At 31.6% G+C, this 19697-nt stretch overlaps 2 protein-coding genes across 9 annotated transcripts; one reads left to right on the top strand and one right to left on the bottom strand.

Moving 5' to 3' along the window:
- The first annotated feature begins 8912 nt into the window (after positions 1 to 8912).
- LOC114162164 (organic solute transporter ostalpha protein (DUF300)) lies at positions 8913 to 12464 on the top strand. 5 transcript variants are annotated; one of them, XM_085666988.1, is made up of 10 exons: positions 8913 to 9050; positions 9448 to 9639; positions 9895 to 9951; positions 10076 to 10184; positions 10322 to 10506; positions 10587 to 10675; positions 10865 to 11114; positions 11262 to 11324; positions 11935 to 12168; positions 12238 to 12464. In XM_085666988.1, the coding sequence occupies exons 2-10, from the start codon at positions 9490 to 9492 to the stop codon at positions 12400 to 12402; spliced, it is 1302 nt and encodes a 433-aa protein (XP_085523114.1). In that variant the 5' UTR covers positions 8913 to 9050; positions 9448 to 9489; the 3' UTR covers positions 12403 to 12464. The 5 variants fall into 5 exon arrangements, with proteins under 5 accessions (XP_085523114.1, XP_085523116.1, XP_027901762.1 ...); XM_028045961.2 differs by lacking the exon at positions 8913 to 9050 and adding an exon at positions 9081 to 9324; XM_085666990.1 differs by lacking the exon at positions 8913 to 9050 and having other exon boundaries at positions 9080 to 9639; positions 9895 to 9956; positions 10165 to 10184.
- Positions 11736 to 19518, bottom strand: LOC114162163 (uncharacterized). Of its 4 annotated transcripts, XM_028045958.2 has the most exons (14): positions 18929 to 19517; positions 17881 to 18033; positions 17578 to 17787; positions 17387 to 17482; positions 17184 to 17300; positions 16818 to 17087; positions 16100 to 16256; positions 15872 to 15949; positions 15388 to 15488; positions 14357 to 14527; positions 13837 to 13911; positions 13590 to 13697; positions 12960 to 13318; positions 11736 to 12314 (listed from the first exon to the last, which is right to left on the bottom strand). In XM_028045958.2, exons 1-13 carry the CDS (start codon positions 19319 to 19321, stop codon positions 12968 to 12970), a joined length of 2280 nt encoding a protein of 759 aa, XP_027901759.1. In that variant the 5' UTR covers positions 19322 to 19517; the 3' UTR covers positions 11736 to 12314; positions 12960 to 12967. The 4 variants fall into 4 exon arrangements, with proteins under 4 accessions (XP_027901759.1, XP_085523111.1, XP_085523113.1 ...); XM_085666985.1 differs by having other exon boundaries at positions 11736 to 13318; XM_085666987.1 differs by having other exon boundaries at positions 11736 to 13318; positions 17881 to 18020; positions 18929 to 19186.
- Positions 19519 to 19697: the final 179 nt, after the last annotated feature.

Genomic DNA, 19697 nt, shown 5'->3' with positions numbered 1-19697 from the left:
ATATTGTAACAATTATTAAAAAATATTTATTGAATAAAGGTTTTTGTTAAGTTTTATAATATTAAAATTGCATAATATCTGAGAAAATTTATTATTTACTTTAGGTAATTTTTATAAATAAATAATAAAACGTAGTAGATTTTTATACTAAAAATATAGTTATATAACTATAACAAAGAGAAATTATTTTTCTTAATAATTATAATTAATAGTAGTAGATTTCTTTTCTCTTAATATTTTCAACTTGACATTTTTAAATTTCAACAACTCATTTCTAATCATTTTTAAATAATAAAAATTTAAAAATATAATTTTAACTATTCAATAACTCATACACTTATCAAAATGTTATCTAAGAACTTTAATCACATTTTGACCACATGATACCTTAATTTATTTGACTCAAAGCATCGATGAAAAATGAATATCTTATTCCTCTTAAGAGTAAATCATTACTTAAGCAACAATGGTTATCATTACTCAAGCAATTTATTCTGACACTTGAGTGTTACACTCTCAAAAAATATAATTGATTTTATCTTCTTAATGAAATATTATGGCTTGTAAGTATTTGAACAAGGAGTCTCTTACTTTGAATTTAATGTTGATTGCTTTAATATTGTTTAAACAACCAACTAATCATTTAAACAATTCAACACAGAAATATATCTTAAATTTAACATAAACCTAAACTTATATATATGAAAGACACGCAAAAATTCAACAAAAACCTAAACTTAACTCCTTCAATTAAAAATATATCTTAAATAATTTCTTATTAAAACCCAACTTATAATAATATAAATTGATTTCTATTCTCAAATTGCTTCAAATATGGATGTTTAATTTCAATATTAAGATTATTAATGTATTTGGATTTTAACAAATCTTTTTATAAAGTTCTAAAGCATTTATGTAACATAAATTTTAGATTACTAGCATGCACATAACATTTCATCAACTTCAAATAACACTAAATGATCAATTAAAACTAAACAATCCAATTATGGTTCACATGCATTAATCACAACTTTATAGTTATCATCAAATCAAAGTCTCTTTGCGAATGTAAACTAGCTTCAATATATCAGTTCTAAATCTAATAAAATGCAATATTTTCCTTATCTGGAGGTGTCTCGAAGGAATATCCCAACCCAAAGTAGAGAATAAGTGATGAATACTAAAATATTTTTCAAAAAAATTCTAGGAAATCAAATAAAATAAACAAAACACCACAAAAACCTCATATTCACAAAAACATTCTCCCTCTCGACATATATTTATGCAACCCAAAAGAGGTGTTTGTATAAAGAGAAAGTGAAGATATCTAAAGAGAAATTTAAAACTTATCCTTTTAAAATTTTCACTAGTTAATTTAAGTTTGATCTAGATCAACTCATATCATGCAGCATGAGTGGAAAATATACTCTATATTATTTAAAAAATTCAAAGGTTTAAGTTTTTGAAAAATAATACTTAAAAAAAAATAGAATAAAGTATTTGATTTATTGAACTCTAAAACTTAACCTAAAAAACACTATCGTTTTTTCATTATAAAACGTTACCTGCTAAAACTTATAAAAACACATTGTTTCCATTTTCAATTTTCAAAACCACTTGTTAAAAAAAAAATTCATAAAACATTTTAATTTTAAAAGTTACGAATAAGAAAATTGAAATGATTTATTTTCACTTGTTAAGAATATTTTCACAAAATACATTTGTAAGATTATTTTAAAGTATAAAACTTTATTATAATTATTATTCCTTTAATTTGGTTTTACTCTGCCAAAATTTGTCATAAATAACTAGAAAAAAAATACTAGGATAAAAGTATCGAAAAATATTACCAATCGTTAGGATCGAGTGTTTATTATTAGGCCAAAAACTATAGTGAATAGTCAAGGCGCAACTCTTTTTACTTAAGAATATAACAGTCCAAGTATAACGATTCGACTGTGACACGACTCACTTGATCTCTGTCACATGACAATTGATACTACCTGTAACAATCTCTCCCTCAACAATTATCCTACTAAGAATCTCACTCTTAGTCTACCTGGCCTCCGCCACATGTTGTGCAACCCGCAACGTAACATGTGTTTACACAAGTTGAAGCACAGTGACACTCATAAGGCGAATGGAAGTTATAATTTAACTGCCAGACGATTTAATTAAAAGCTATAATTTAATTGACCAGGCGACACTAGACTGGAAGCTACAATCTAATTTATTAGACGAGTGCATCCACCAAACAAGTACATTCATCAAACACTTTCAAGTATTTGTTCATATTATGTATAAGTTGTTTCTATCTTTACATTGTTCTTTTAATATTAACTTAGTTTTAATATTATTTGAGAGAAAAATTAAATTATTTGAAATGGTTAACCTGATTTTTGATAGTCAAAATATTTTTATGAAGTCACAACGCATAAAATTATCTTTTGATAATTATATTTTGAAGAAAAAATATTTTTAAATCAAATGGTCACTTTATATATGCATATATGAAACCATTTTATTTATGTGAATAACAAGTAAATTAATCTTGATTGAGATTAACGGTTATTATAATACTAATGAGATATGATACACATGTTTCCTTTAATAGGTAAATTTTGAATGTTGTAGAGAATAACAAAATCAAAAGATACAAAATCAAACTGTCTGATTCAAGAAATGAAAAGAATTAAGAGTCTCGGTGAAAACAATTCAATGACTTGAAGAATCAAATCGAAAAAATTATGAAGTCATTGCTTATAGAGAATAATTAAGAGATGTTGATCAAGCTAATCAAATTCAAATTCTCCAACAACTATATATCGTTTCAACATTCATAAAAAGGATGACAAGTTGATCATGATAAAAACAAGTGCTACAATATACATTCAAGTGAAGGAGAATTATCAAGAGCAAGTTTGCAATAATATTGATCGTATAAAGTCAAATTTAGATTTTAAAATGAATGTATAATTATAAAATGATTGTATAGAGTCAATTTAGATTCTAAATTGATCGTATAGAGTCAGATTCTAAAATGAATGTATTTAAGAAAAAAAAATGTTATGATCAATTTGAAGTTTCATACTATTTTGATTCAAATTTTGTTGGTTTCCCGATGATAAAAAATTTACCTTGAATTTAACATGTTATAATTTGTACCTATATTCTTTATAAAAAAATATGATTAAAATTCTATACTATTTCCATAATTTACTTTATCATTTATAAAAGTACCTATTTTCAATTATTTCATGAATAAAAATGTTATTCTTTTATTTTAATTATTCTAATGAAAAAGTCAGCACACACCACACAATGGTGTATGTTTTTTCTACTTTGGTGTTCTTTTAGGATACAATTTATATATATATATATATATATATATATATATATATATATATATATATATATTTTATGACCAATGTCTAGGGAAGCCTTAACTTTTGTACGTAGAAATTCTATCGTTATTTTGACAGATTTTGGAGGTGCACTTCATCCATCTTTTTTTCATCTTTTTGTAAATAGGTTAGAGCACATCTCAAATGCTCTATTATTAATTAAATTTAACTCTTTGTCGATAATAAAAAAATAATTAACACAACTTGAATTTTACAATTAAATACACATTTGTTTTCATTTGTTAATTTGATTTTGAGATATTTACTGGCAACTCGATGATATTATAAATTAAATGAGGGGTAAAATATGTTTTAGAAAAAAATGTTTAGTTTGATTTATTAACGTTAGTGAGGTGTAAAAATAATGGAAATGTGGAAGGAGAAAGATTTGAGGCCAAAGTTCTCGTTAGATGTTCCTTACTAACCGAACCATATAAGCTTGCTATGTGTGATTGCCATCACCATATCTCCACCATGCATTTCATTGGGCAGTTTCTCCTAGACACTACCAAATTCCACTACCCTTTCATCATTTTATATCTGTTCTTATATCATCATTTTCATTTTATTTTACTTATAGTTTTTTTTTTCATTACAACTTTACATTGCTTTTATGTTTAGTGTATCCAGCGTTCAGATAAAAAAAAGTTACTTTGAGAATAACTAGAACAGTTTTTTAATGGATTTAATGAAAGTCAACGAGTAATTTATGATAATTTATGAGTACAAAATTTTAGCTTCTTCTCTTCATTTTTTTTTATTGTGAGACGTTTGCTACAACTTTTAAGCAAAAGCTTTCGTACCAAACAACGCTATTTTATTTAAACTACTTGCTAAAAGACATAAAATCTAATATAATAATTTGAGTATTCTTTTTAAGGAGATTTGAATGCCACATGCAAATACAACTTACAAGGTCGTAGTTCTATAATCTCTCATTCACTAGTGCGCATAGAGAGATCCATATTCTAATATAATTTAACCTTATTCACTATAAATTATAACATGAATAATAAAACTGAAATTAATGATAAAATTTTGTGCAAAACATCAGCTCAAGAAAAATTTTGGAATTTGTGATGATCTTCTTGAAATCAACCTTTGATAGAATACATGCGAAAAAAAAAAATCATTAATCGAGGGTGCTGGCCAATAAGGCATAGGAAACATTTTCAGAGGTAGTTTCCTTAATTTGTATTGTTTCCTATTAACGGGATTGTGTTTAGAATTCTTTGCTTCTTATTATACGAATGTTGGTGCAATCACGAGACATTAAACTATGATTAAATTATTAGATAAGAGACAACATTGTGTTCACATTGTTCATTTCATGAGCCTAATTAGGGAAGTTTAAAACATCTTTAGTGGTCATGTTTTATGTTAGTAACCAGTTCAAACAAGTATGGGCGAAGAATTTTAGATGTGAGAATTTTTTGTATCGAAAAACTGAGAGAAATGTATCACTGCGTAAAAAACTCATCCTTGATAAATAGATTGTTGGAAATATAATGTGAGTTTAAGTTTCATTGTCTTGAAGTTTTGCATTAAAAATAATATCATTTTGTTTCAATTCGACCCAAGTCCATCCGTCATGGGTGTACTAGAACAAGTCCCAAGTTCGTCCGCCAGCATTATTAGGAACAATCACAGTCTTTTAAGAACAAAACCGTGACAGAACTTCACGTACCACAGCGGACAATACCTCCAAAACGAAGGTGTTTGTTCCTAACGATGATATCAGACAAACTTAGTTCGGGTCAAAACACATTCTTTTAGGTAAGTTTGACTGAGTCTCATCATTGTTGAATCTCATTAAAAAATAAATAGAATTAATTAAGATTGATTGTTTGAAATACCAATACATATACATTGGTTTTTTGGGTATGGAAAATTGGGTGAAAAGGAAAAGAATAGCGGAAAGAAAGGATAGGTATATGTAGAAAAAAACGATAGTTGCATGAAAGGAATTTTTGTAAGAGCTTCGTCCACATCTTTCTTTTTATTTATTTATTTATTTGATTTTGTTGGTTGATAGTGAAGAACTAAAATGTCCTAAGAAATATGTGAAAGCAATATGGCTATGTGGCTGCCCCTGGACTTGCGGCTTTTGAAAGTGGTTTTTGTTCCCTGCCTCTTTGGATTCACTACTCTATACACTAATCATTTTTGTTGATACATTAGAAATTTTCATATTCTCATTGATTTTTTTTTTTTGGATTTAGCTCAAGAAAATGAGGTAGGATTCGGATAATGCTGACTAGTGAGGATGGAACATGCCCAAAGTCATGTTTCTCATATAACAAACTCCTAATTCTAAGGCAATATTATTTTAACCTCCAAAATAAATATATTATATATTAATTAAGTTTGTATTAATTATATTGAAATGAAAATTAATTAGGGTTAAAGATTTAGAATAATTATTTTATGTATAAGAGAGAGATGAAGAGGAAACAAGAATGATAAGTGACAAAGTAATTCCGTTTTCAGCAGCATGAGATTCACGAGGGTTCAATTTAGGAGGTTTGTGGTACTTGGTTAGGACAACTCAATCTCACACTTGATTTGGTTCATAATACAATGATATGAACTCGTGATCCCATGTTTCATATGTATGTCGTTATGTTTGCAATTCTATATATGAGAGACACAAAATGAATGTCAATAAATCGTTGATACAATTAGTTTAAGAATTTATGTTTACAATAGTGTTGAGACAGGATTTGTTTTTCTTTTATCTTTTATACGTGTAAAAATAAAAGAGAAATGCATAAGCATTTTGATTGCAATGTTCAAATTATATAACTCCTTACCAAATGCGATGTTGAAATTATATGACTTCACTACAACTCACTCACCTATATACAAATCAACCTCAATTTTTTTTTTGCAATTTTTTTAGAACATTTTTATTTGGCGACCTAAATTATTAGAAACCTTTTTCATAAGGTTTGCCTAACAATTATTAATCGATCTAGTGAGTAGAACAACCTCATCAAAGATATTAATTTGACTTATTGATAGATCGATCAATTCAACTCATACTTAGACAAATCATATTATCCAAATAAGATCATGTTAGACATCACTATGAACTTTGATATGTCGACTATGCAACCATTCCAAAATTCATCAATCATTTGTCATCACATGAAAATTTATTAAGAAAAATAAAATAAAATAATACAAAGCATGGTGGACCACATTAAACCCCTAAAAAAATTACACTTCACAAAATATAGACAAATCATATTATCATACAAATGTCCATGCATGTTAACATCTTAAAAATAGGCCATATCACTACTCCTTCATCACAAATGCATATGCCAAATGACAGAATAAACAATCAAATAACTAGCTTTCCTTTCCTAACTTAAACTTTTAACTCAAGTAGTCAACTAAGTTCCAAAATTATATCTCTCACATGGATGCTCTACTTATACATAAAAATTACATATTTGTGTGAAGAAAATATAGAATTTTATGAAGAAAATTGGTTGGGTTAAGATTTCAATTAGGGTTGATTATAAGATTTTCCCTCATTGTGTCTCTTTTAATTTGTTTGGGGTCCAAAATATCTTGATTTGTTGTTTTGACTAATTTCAAATTCTTTCAAAAATTTGCAGTTGTGAATAAGCATAAGGAAATAAGAAATTTCTAGTATTCCAACTGCTTTCATCATTTCTAGACTAAGTCCATTTTCAAACTTCATCTTCTCCCGAGGTGATAAAAGAAAGTAAAATATTTTCCTAATTCTTCAAACTTGAAAGCATATTCTCATATTGTCATACTTCCTTATTTTAACTGCATAGACTCTATTTCTTTCACTCACCTCACATCACTTGGAAAATATTTTTCTAAAAAAAATGTTCTAATACTTTCTAGGCAATGATTATTCTCCCTTATTCAAGTAATCTTCTAATATTATTCAACCAATATTTAGCTTCTCCTATCAACATAAACACAATATAATTCACCTTTTGGTTGTAAGCACAACTTATAATTCGAAATATTTTCTCTAATTTCTTAATCCATAATTCAGCTTTTTTATTTTGTAACCTCTGAAAAATTCTGGAGAATCATTTCTCCTAAATTCAGCTGAACCTTATGACTTAGTGGTTCCTTAATGTCTTTGATTCCTTAATAGAATAGTAGTCATGTCTTTGGTAACTTGCACTACTTCAATCAATTCATTGTTCCTTCTATTATTTTTCATCTATAATTGTATAAGTTAGTACTTGTATAAAAAATCTTATGATAAATACATTTCACAAGTCTCACATATGAAATGTTGCTCTTATACCATCTAAATGTGATGTTCTTTCCCAAATATATGATAATTTGATTTTTTTATTATTATTTTAAAAGATAATTATATTGTACCTGAAATTTAATAAAAAGAGAATATAAACTTATAGAGGAATTATACATATGTTACTTATCCTGGTCTAACATAATTAATATTATTATTATGTAGGAATTAAATTTTTATAAAACATTAACAACATAATTACATATTGTGTCTATATATTACGATGTTACACCAAATAATTTAAAACAATCTTATATATTTTACAATACTTTCAGATTCTATATTTTATATCTTTCATTTTTCTAATACTAGAAGAAAAATGAATGTTATTTATAATTAAATAAACAAGACCGTAACTGAGGTCAGTTGTTGGAATCATATTTGCATTTATGAAAAAGATTGAAGAAATGTTTTTCTCATTGTTTGCTTCTTTGGTTGGTGGGTTATGGAGATTTGTCAATGTTAAAGATTTTGAAAAGATGTTTGGTCAACCTTTTCTACTTGGCTATTTGGTGGGTCTCTGTTATCCCATTTTTGAGGGGATAATAACTTTGAAAAGTAAAGGTCGTAGTTAAACTTTGCTCATAAACGCAACACGTGTCCTTTTATAGGGAGAATTACATTAAATGATCATTCGGGATATTCCAATTCATATAAAAAAAAAAATTCACCTGTAAGATGTGTTATTATAATTATGAATCGGGAAATTTTGTGATATGGTCAGTAACATGATAAATCAAGAAATTTTAGTTATCAAATTCCTAATATTAACTTTTAAGATAAGTTTACGTTAACTTATATTACTATTAAAAATATTACATGGTTCTTCACTTTCTTTTTACAATAAATAGCAAAGATAATAAATAATTATTAAAATATAAAAAGCTTGTACATACAATTAATTATACATAAAATAAATATTCTTTTCATTAATTTTTATATTTTTATTGTGATTTATCGTGAAAGTGTAAAAGAAGGTAGTTAGAATGAAAATGGAAGTTTTTTCTGTGGTATGGGTAGTTAGTTAATTTAGCTTTAGCTTTATAAATAACTACAAAACCTAAACAGTAAAATAATAACAATATGTGTAAAAAAATAAAAAAGAATAATTTTTTATTAATAAATATAAATACATTAATAGTATAAATAATCATTAAAATTTTGGATTTGACCGAAAAGAAAACAAATTAAATTTGTAGGTACAGAAGTTAAGGATATTGTTCATGGCGAGGATTTCAGAACGAAGCTACACGCGTCCTTCTGGGAAGCGACATAGCAAAACGTGTCAATCTTTGCGCACACGTGTAAAGATCGGTAGTTAGATATACATGGTGTGTTGTTCACTCTTTTCTTTTTCTGACTCGTTTATCTTAACAGGTTCCCTTCTTAATAGGGTAATTGACATTTTGACCATGTTGTCTTATCACCTTAATTGAAGTCCATTTGTTGTGACAGAGCATTGAATTTCAGATTATTCATGTATGTTAGAACAATGTATAAGTGTAAAATTTTCCTTTTGTACGATGTTATCTCTGCAACAATATGCTAGAAGTTTAGCGCAGGCACAGGCACAGGCACGTGTGTTTCCTTAGCATAATGGAATTGGTAATATGATTCAAGTGGCATTTTCTTAATTCTAACAAACACAAACCTATGAATGGTTGTTATGGAGAACTTGAACCTTACATTAATGAAAGTTGCACGTTGCATGTTTTGGTGTGATTGAAGTGCAAAAGTTCTCAAGTGTTTAGAGAGAAAGATGCATGAAGAATGGCACCAAATCATTTCTCAAACTTTGAAGGAACATACAAAACTCTTCGTCCACCTGCTGCCATAATTGCGGCTTGTTCTGTGCTTGAAGCTCTAGTGCTGTCTTTTCTTCTCATTCTGCAACATCTTCAATCATATAACAATCCTGCAGTGAGTTCATTTTTTCATGCCCGTTTAATCAATCAAGTTCTTATTTATTCTTTCTTCGCCTCTACTGTGCCATGAGGTGTGGATGAGTTCTGTGGTGTTTGATCATTGAAATTTTATTCAATGTAAACAAAAGAAGGATAAAATAACATGTTTCTCATACGCTTCCACATATTCAAGTTGCAACCTTTTTAGCTTGAATCAAATGTTTAGAGGTTAGGAACAACTTTGACTAACCCGAAACTGGTTTACGTTCAGGAGCAGAAGTGGATTGTTGGTGTTGTTTCAATGGTCCCTATCTATGCTACTGAGTCTGTAAGGTTCTATTACTCTCTGAAATACATTCCTAATTCTTTTTGGCTTGGTTGGGTTAGTCATTTGAAGGAACAATTACTTCAACATTTCTCAACTTTTGTTTTCTCTCTCCCTGTTATTCCAGATTATTTCTTTGTGGAATCCAAAATTATCTCTAGCATGTGACATTTTAAGAAACTGTTATGAAGCCTTCGCCCTGTATTCTTTTGGCAGATACCTTATTGCTGCTCTTGGTAAGTTGCTACCAGTATTCCTATCACCCCAAACCCTTCAAGAGTAAAAACATGTTGGTTCATTCTCTATTCATGATGCTAAATGTCATAACTGAAAATATTTCGCTTAACTATATTCTTCAAATGCAATGTGCTAGGTGGTGAAGGAAAGGTTGTGGAATTACTTGAAGATGAATATGCAGAGCACCTTGGTAAATCCTTGTTAGATGGTGTAGATGAGAATCACGACATGGATGATAGATCATTTTGCAACTTTTTTTGGCATCCAGCCAAGCTAGGAAAAGATCTTCTCACAATAGAAAAATTTGGTCTTGTTCAATATGTAAGTGGCGGAAGTTTTCCTAGATATTTCAGTTCATTGTATTTCCAAAACGACTCTAATATCACTAACATATAGTGCAGATGATCCTGAAGACTGTTTGTGCATTGTTAGCATTTATATTGGAACAGTTTGGTGTTTATGGTGATGGGGAATTCAAGTGGTACTACGGGTGAGTATTGTATACCATGATGGAATCCAATATCTGATTTATCATGGTCTCTGGCATCATAAACTGATATATCTCTAGTATGTTTTTTGAGCATCCATTTGTATTCTCTATTAATTGTATACACTGGTTAATATTAGGCAAAGTAATCTTCAACTTTGTTCAATGATGATGGTTTTCCAAATTTTGAAGGTATCCATACATAGCAGTAGTAATGAATTTCAGCCAGATGTGGGCACTATATTGCCTTGTTCAGTTCTATAATGTTACTCATGAGAGACTTCAACCAATACAGCCACTTGCAAAGTTCATCAGCTTCAAGGCTATTGTGTTTGCTACTTGGTGGCAAGGTGTAGGTATTGCAGTATTGTGTACATTTGGGGTGCTACCCAATGAGGGGAAATTCCAAACTGGTCTGCAAGATTTCTTAATTTGCATAGAGGTAATTAATTAGTCTTGTGGTCTTTCTCATAACCGCCATTAAGATATAAAATAAGCATTTTTTAAGAAGCTAAGTTTGACAGATATTTTTGTTTTATTAGCAGAAGGGATAGTGATCCATTTTGTCATCCAATTTGAACTTTGCAAGGTTTATCTTCATCTTCTGCTTGCAATCCTGGGGAAATGGGACATGAAACAATTAAAAATAAAGGTTGATTCTTATCAATATATTTATTTTTGGGTGGACGAGCGAATCACATTATTTTTGTTGAGAAAGATCAATTTTTAGTCTCAAAATTTAGGTGTTTATTGTGTTCAAAACATCATTATGTGCTTTATTGTTTCTAAACAAAATGATTTTTGATAGATGATCTTCTTTCCTCCTACCTGGAGGCAAATGAATTGAAAGAATTTCATAATGCATAGACTTCTTGGGCGTCTAAGAAATGCTAGTAGCACACACTCTTTACACACCTTTAATGCATTCTCTACTACTATAAACCATTCACAAGGAGCCCACTGAATGATATATGAGTTCTCTGTTTAATGAATCTCATTTAGCAGTGAGCGCTCTTTTTTTCTGGATTTAATAGGTCAACAAATAATGATAATTTCAGAGGCCTCAAAAACAAAGGTGTTGTTCCTTGCATTGCCAAGGTTTAAGCCTACGTACACAAAAGTGATAATTGGGTTTCTGAATTCTGCAAAACGCCGCAGTCAAAATTCTATTATCTTTTAGAAATTAGTCCTAAATGAAGACAGTAAAAAAGATTTTCAATTCCCTTACATCCCAAACTACTTTCATGTACATGATAATGCAGATGGCCGTTGCAGCTGTTGCTCATGTGTTTGTATTTTCTGCAAAACCATATCATTTTCTTCCTTCTGCTGCATATGGAGAACTCAGAAAAGAAACAAAGGAGGCAGCCATGGAGATAGATGATGAGAATAGGCAGAAAACAGCTTTGCTAAAAGAGACATCGACTCGAGTTGAGTCTCCAAGAACAAGTGTGACGGAGAGCGTCCAGGATATTGTTGTTGAAGGTGGTCAAAGAGTAAGTTCATTACATAATCACATAATTTGCCTTAATCATCACTGTTAACCCATCACATCAATCCATCAGGTTGTCGAGGATGTTGTACTGGCAATAAATCAAGCAATAGGGCCCGTGGAAAAGGGAGTGACGAGAATTCAGCAGACCTTCCATCACAGAACGGTGGTTTCATCAGATGAGGATGAGGAAAAAGAATCCGATATACAAGTAGAGAGAGATGTCACAGAATCTTAGCAGTAAAGGGAAAAAAAATTGCTACCATGTAAATTATTAGGATGGAAATCAGATTTGAAGAATCGGGCTTTGTTCTACACATCAAGATATCATATTCTACACAATATATGGGCAATTTCTGCTTGCTTTACATGTTAATAATGAGTACATATGTTGATGCAACTTTAGAAGACTATCTTACTAGTGCTAGGACTTGCTAGAATAGACAGTATAAACATCACTCCTCTGGTACTTAACCAGAGGATAAAATGACAATAGATTTCTGTTGTTTATTTTAAACAGTAAAAATCCTGAGATATGTGTCTATTAATAAGCTAAAAGGAGAAAGTAAAACTGTATTTGACAAAAACATTTTTCTTTTCTAACAGTATAAGCATTGAAAATTGACTTTCTATAGCAAATTAAACAAGCCGGACAATATACCCTTGGAAAATTTAAACTACCCAATTTTGGCCAGAAAAAATGAACTATCAAACGGAACTGATGACATGAGCATATACATTCCAAAGCAACAACCCAGTAAACAGTAATTTCTATGTAGTATACAACAAACATACAACGGGTTTCAGTTTTCATTGCCAGAACAGCATATATCTGCACAACAGTCAAGGCAGCCGAGGCATCCCAAACCAACGCAGAGTTGAGTAATTGCATTTGCACATTGGTTGTTCATCCGGCTACAGGCCTGGATGCAGACCATGCAACAGCAGGAATTGCAGAAAGTGCTACAACAATTCGTAGCCCGCTTAACAAAGATTTCAGCCGCATCAGGCCCTTTTGGTTCATGACGTCCGGGCTGAATGTTTTCAGCAGTTGCAGCCAAGTTGCCAAATCCTATACCTAAGTGAGGGAGCAAAAACATTCGGTTCCCTTGTTCTTTTGCACCAGTCTTCTTATGATGGCTCTTTTTTGACACCTTTTTGCCATAATGTAGAAGAACGGTCAGAAAGGAAAGTAATATTTTATTAATTGAAAAAGAAAAACTAACAACCACTGTATAAATGTGAAATATGAAAGTTCCAATAAAACAGGAAAACCAACAGACTAAACTCTAGTTTTCTATGTCATGTTACCATAAATCTAATACAAAAAGGAATACATTTCAAAGTGTGAAATGACAAAAAAGTTGTTTATATAAGATTATATCCATTTTATTAGGAAAAAGAACCTCAACTTTTGATACATACTTCTTTCTTTCTATCTGATTCCTTGGCATTCTTTCGAAGATCATTCTCAAGATTTGCCATAAGCGTGTACTCGGATATAAAGCCCGTTTGTAAGCTTAGTTTTGCAACCTGGCAATTTAAATGACTTAGCTCAAGAAAAAAATTTAGAGAAAAAGAAAATGGCCGAATATCAAATTGCCAGCCTAGAAGAAATTTTAACCCAAGCACGTGAATACGCGGAGTGATAGAACAGAAACTAATAACAAACCCGCTGTTCTAAATTTTCATCTTTTGAGAGCCAAGCTTGAGCAGTAAGATACTCTATTTGGTCCCTTGCACAAATCTGTTAAAGAAAAAGCAGTGCAGGAGAATAATAATTAACAGAAAAGAAAATGAAATGAGATAACAAACTTGTGCATCTTTATTACAATGAAGGTAAACTACAATATGCAAGAGTATAGATGAAGCAAACCACTATTTTTTGTACATGCACACATTAGAAGGATAAAGAAAGCCATGGTTCTTTATGTACCCCCCAGAAAATCATAAGGATGGAATGTAAAAAAAAAGAGGAATTAGGACTAAATGTGACTGGTATATCACTCTATGCTTCATGAAATGACGGATCCTTCAAAGTTCAAAGAGGATGGCAGAGTACCAAATGGATTTCTAGCACCCATAAACAAAATTTGAGCATCCTCTCCAGAAAGTTTAGGTATAGTTTAAGGGAAAAAAAAAGACAAATAAACTTGAATGGCGAATAAGCAAGGTAGTGCGAAGAGCATTACCCTTTGTACAGGTATGTCGTTAGCCTCTTCAATCTTCATATCTATTACAAAATTACTGAAATCAGCCAAGAGCCCTTTAATTTCAAGATCTTTGGGAAAACTGCCATTGAATCTTCCAGATAAAATCAATGGACCATCTGAGGAAAGATCTGGAATATGGAAGGGGCACACCTATGACAAGATATATTGCAAATATTGCTATTAGAGTGAACCACAAGTTCAGGGGAAGTTAGATAAAATAATGGAACATATAATAACATAGGATACAGAAAAGTAATATCCATATACTTGACAGGACATATGAATCCCATCATGGCATTATTTGAGTCTTCAATCTCTAACATTTTTCTAAAGAAGATATAAAGGGGAAAAGAGAAACATAAAGAAAAATAAGTATATCCCCTAAAGGCATCAGGGAACTGCAGAATTCAGTAGGAAGAGTATAGAAACTAAAAAAGAAGCCACTGGAATTTTTTTGCACGCAGGACCTGCCACAACTCAAATTACTCCATCAAAAACAGTGGAGACGAGGCAACTGATTCCCAGTTTAGAAAATCAATACCGAGAGAAATAACATTGGGGTCAGCGCCCAAGGAATCAAGTGGACCAGACCCTGTTAGTTAAAGGCAAGTTTTGTCAGTAAAGCCACTAGAGTTAGTTAATTGGTTAGCCTGATATAAATAGTGGCAGAGAATGTAATGGAGTATAAAAGTTGGTCCAGATAGTTTAGGGTGGGAGAGTCTAGGCTCTTGAAATACTGGGGAAGCCTCTTTGTATCTTCTGAACTCTAGACATCCATTGATCTAGAGTTGGAGATTACTCAATAAACTTCTAAGTGTCCTTTTCTATCTGCACCCTATTCGTAATCCAGTTCTATCAGACAAATATCAATATTTTGAGCTGGGTTAAGGTAGAAAAACTAAAGCAAAAGTATAAAAGTCAAGAACGGAAATTAGTGAGAAGAAAAAAAAAGCAAACATGCTGACACATTTATTTCCCTTTATCTAGCCAGGTGCCAGTAAGATGTTTACCTCAACTTCATTCAGACCATTGAATATGTCTGGTGTGATATTTGCAAGAACAATGGATGAAGCTTTGTGGAAGAATTGCAGCATCTGAGACTCGATCAAATCTGCAATAAATTCAAATAGGTCATAACTTGAATTGTTGAACACCCGAATATTTTTTGTAAGGTTGAACACTCAATCAAATCAGCAATTTTACTCTACTTCTGTTTTTAATGTTTATGCACCCCTTGCAATTAAACAAGAGAAAGAGGACCTTTCAATAAACAATTGTGAAACCAGTGTCCAAAACCATTATAGGACCTCTTATTTGAATGTTTAAGGCTAGTCAGCACAATCAGTTAATCCAACTATAATACATAAAGTTACGACATACCTTAGGTTTGAAGATCAAAATGTCTCTAAAATCCAAGATGCCACTAAGCTCACAATAACAAGAACTAAAAACAACAATGACATTTATTTTTTGAATTTAAAGTTTAGAACTTGCCTGCATCCAATGCTTCAAGATGTTGGCCCCGACTTATCGTAGCAAGCATCCGCAAGAAATAATGATTGCAGAATGGACCTGGGATTGAATGTGATTTTAGTAACACTAGCGAGTAAACTCATAAAAGATTTCACAATACACAAAAAAAACACAAGAATCGATGAATTTTAATTGGGTAAGACATAATAATGAATCCAGACTTAAAATACTGGAAAGAAGAAATCATACCTATGCCAACCGTATAAATTCGTGGGGACATTGACTCGCCATTGGTCACATGATTCTTTATCACATCACAAATTTCTCTCTCATCTTCAACAGTTCCATCTGTAACTAGGAAAATAATTGGAACTGAACTTTGAGCATCAGATAGCATCTCTATTGCCTGAAAGAAAAGACAAAGTAAAAATATACAAATATACAATGCAACGCTCTACGCAATGACAGTGAACAGAAAGAACTATGGTGACCATTAACAATCACAAAAGCTAATTTGAGGGTCACAAAGACAGTAAAACTATTTGCATCAAGTTGAGCACATATTGATTCATTTGTTCAGTAGACAGTACATTACACTTTGATTTAAAAGTTTTCTTGTTAAACAATGAATGATTAGAACCAAAACATGACAAACTAACTAGAGTATTGATACACAGAAGAAACTCAAACAGTTAAAAGTACCGAGAAAACACCTAATGATGTGACTTTTAATATATTATTTTATTATTTAAATTAATATTGAATAAAAAAGGAAAGTTCAGCAAAGAAAAATATTTCTTAACGGGTGTTGGATGAATGTTCGTGCTTTAAAGTGTTTGTGTATATCTTTTTCCTACTAAAAAATGGCTTTAAATATATAATTAACAACAAATATGTCAAATAGAAACATAAAATTCAAACCCCCACCCCAAGGAAAAAAGAAAATTTGTATGAATATTTAAGTTACCGTGTTTAAAGGATGCAAAATATTCGTATCACCCCCTGCAACAAAGTTTATGTTAATCCACTCTGTGGCCCTTTCAACAGCATCCTTTGAAGCCAATTCCATTGATTTTGAAAATTGGTATATATCTCCATTAAATGCTATAATACTAAATGAATCGTCAGGATCGAGCTGAGAGAGAGCAACCGATAGTGCATTTTTTGTGTCATCAATTAGTTTTCCCCGCATGCTTCCACTGACGTCAATTACAAATACGATGTCCTTTCTAAATATCTAGACATTGAGTAGGACCAACAATGTAAACAAAATGACAATCAGAAAACTATATGTAAAATGCACACCTACAAAGTTTATAGATACTCTACAAACCTTCTTACTCTGAAGATTTCCTGGATGAATGTACATGCAGAACATATCTCTTTGATCAAAATCATCCACAGGTGCAGATTCCAAGAGAACCCCACCACTTATATGACTTGAAGATTCCTGAATTTATACAACATGCCAAAGTGCAGCTTTCAACAGCTGAAGCTACAAATAAGAATGACAAGAAAAATGGCATTGAGTCTTACAGGCATAACATATGAAAAGCTAAAATCAGTTTTTGACCACGAGAGAACATCTGCCTCATACAAGAAACCCGTACTCCCAGCATTGTCACTCACTTTCTGTAAAATCAGGGAATGCAACCGCATCACATGGTGAATTGGTTGTACATAAAAAATGAACTATAATACCACCAATAATTGAACCAAATATGAACCTTCATGGGATGACTCGATTTCTGGCACAGAAGCTCACTTCCAGCTATAGCATTCACAGTTATTTCTACCTTCTCTTTTTTCGACATTTTCCCAACAGGGTTGACAAAATCAGGAAAGGTAAACGGCACATTCAAGAAGAACTCATCATTGCTGTATAGTATCTTCTGGTACCAACTAAATTTAACAGATAATTTGGAACCTCCGTCTATCTGTTACAAGCATAAGAAGCATATGAACAAGATAACCAAACCATTTGGACCTAGAAATCATAACCTTCAGAATACACAGAACATAATATCTACCTGAGGTATTTGCAATGTAAACAAATTAGGCCCGATAAAGCCTCCATCTTGACATTGGATCATATTCTCCTTACCATTTTTGTCTTTCATATCAACCAGCAGAGTAGAATAAGACTTCCTATGAACACTGACTTCCACACCTAGAATTGAACCCTGTTAGCCAAATGGTATCAGAACACAAAATCTGCAACTTCTTTGAAGCATTATTCAAACGCATCATGATTGGGAGTCATTATGGAAACCTTACATATAGGCCAGTTTTCAAAACATTTATTCGGGACTCTTTGCACATTGAATCATAGAAAAAATTTATTAAGTTTTCACAAAGAAAACAACAGATAATGGATTTGGAACGCCAGAAATCTAGCCTAGACTTCTTATTCAAGTCCTGCAACTATAAAGTAGTGATTTATGCTTGAAGTCTTTTTATTTTAAAAGCAAGTTCATAAAAGTTATAGAAAATTCTCAACTAAAGCAAATTTTCTGTTTCCTTTACTCAAAAGAAGTTTTAGATACATGATCACGCTTGGTTGAAAAAGCCAACAGTTTATTTTCGGTTCAACACATATTTAAGATTGTTAATTAGGTCACAAAATTAACAAAAATCATAATTAGAACCTTAATATTATATCATTTTCATAAATTTATTCCTATACTTATCTGCGCTTTACCCCTTCATAAAAAGAAAACATATCTGCGCTTTACCCCTTCATAGAGTAAAATTAATTCGTAAATTTAAAAAGCATATTTTTTAATTTGTCAAATTTCATCTCACTTTTTTTTCTTATTTTTATTTCTCAGAATGTGAGTTTTTGAAAACAAACGTTAGTTTTTTTTTTTTTTGTTATAGTCATTATCATATTTTATTTAGCACCCCCCTTAACATGTGATCCTTCAGCTAGTTCTTTGAAAGAAAATAGTAACAACTAAGAAAAAAAAAAGTAAGTAAATTACAAATATCAACGTGAAACAAAAAAAAAAAGTAATTCCAAGTAAAAATAAACTTGCAGAGGAAGGAACTGAAACATGGAATATATATTTGACGCACCTGATGTGGGACGGGGACAGCGACGATGCAATCGCAGAAGCGGCTGCCGGAGACGCAGTGGAGTCGAAAGGTGGCGGATAAGGTGAGGAAGGCGGCGGCGTCGAGATGGCATTCCGCTTGAAGATGAACGGCGGTCATGTGGAGAGGAATGAGCGCGGGCGGGTCGCACTTTCCGTGGACGTAGGGCTGGTAGCTTGGAACGTCGGGGTTGTCGACGATAGCAGGATTGTGAATGACGGCGTAGAGCATGGGAGCGGTGGGGAGGAAGGCGGTGTTGGACTTCGACATGCTTGGAGCTGGCTTGGGCGGCGAGACGGCGCGGTCTTTGCCGAAGTATATTCTCTTGGAGAGGTGGAGCCCCTCCTCCACCGATTTCGAGAATTCCTCTGCCATGGCTTCAAGAGAGAAGGTAAGGAAACATCGACATGGAGTTCCTTCCTTCTTCTCAAACCACCCTCATTCCGTTTTCCGTTTCCTACGATTTTCAATGTTTGTGACGCCCGCATAAAAATAGACACACCCTCTCATACAATAACGGACACCACCCACGTTCTCCTTTTCTGACGTGGCTTCTCTTTCCAACCATTTTTTTTTTCTTCCTGATAAATCTCTTTATCCAACACCTTCTAAATATTAATTAAATGCTCTAATACTTGCCACCGCCAACAAAAATATATCACATTGCTACATAGTTCCCACTTTGCAGGTGTTAGTTCAAACTCAATTTTCTTTCATATATCTTAGTTTTGTTGTCTTCGTCATTATACAT

This window comes from Vigna unguiculata, chromosome 9 (genome assembly GCF_037176805.1).
Source record: "Vigna unguiculata cultivar grain cowpea cultivar isolate G323 ecotype 2 chromosome 9, ASM3717680v1, whole genome shotgun sequence".
Taxonomy (NCBI): Eukaryota; Viridiplantae; Streptophyta; class Magnoliopsida; order Fabales; family Fabaceae; genus Vigna; species Vigna unguiculata.
This window is presented reverse-complemented; position numbering and strand designations above follow the sequence as displayed.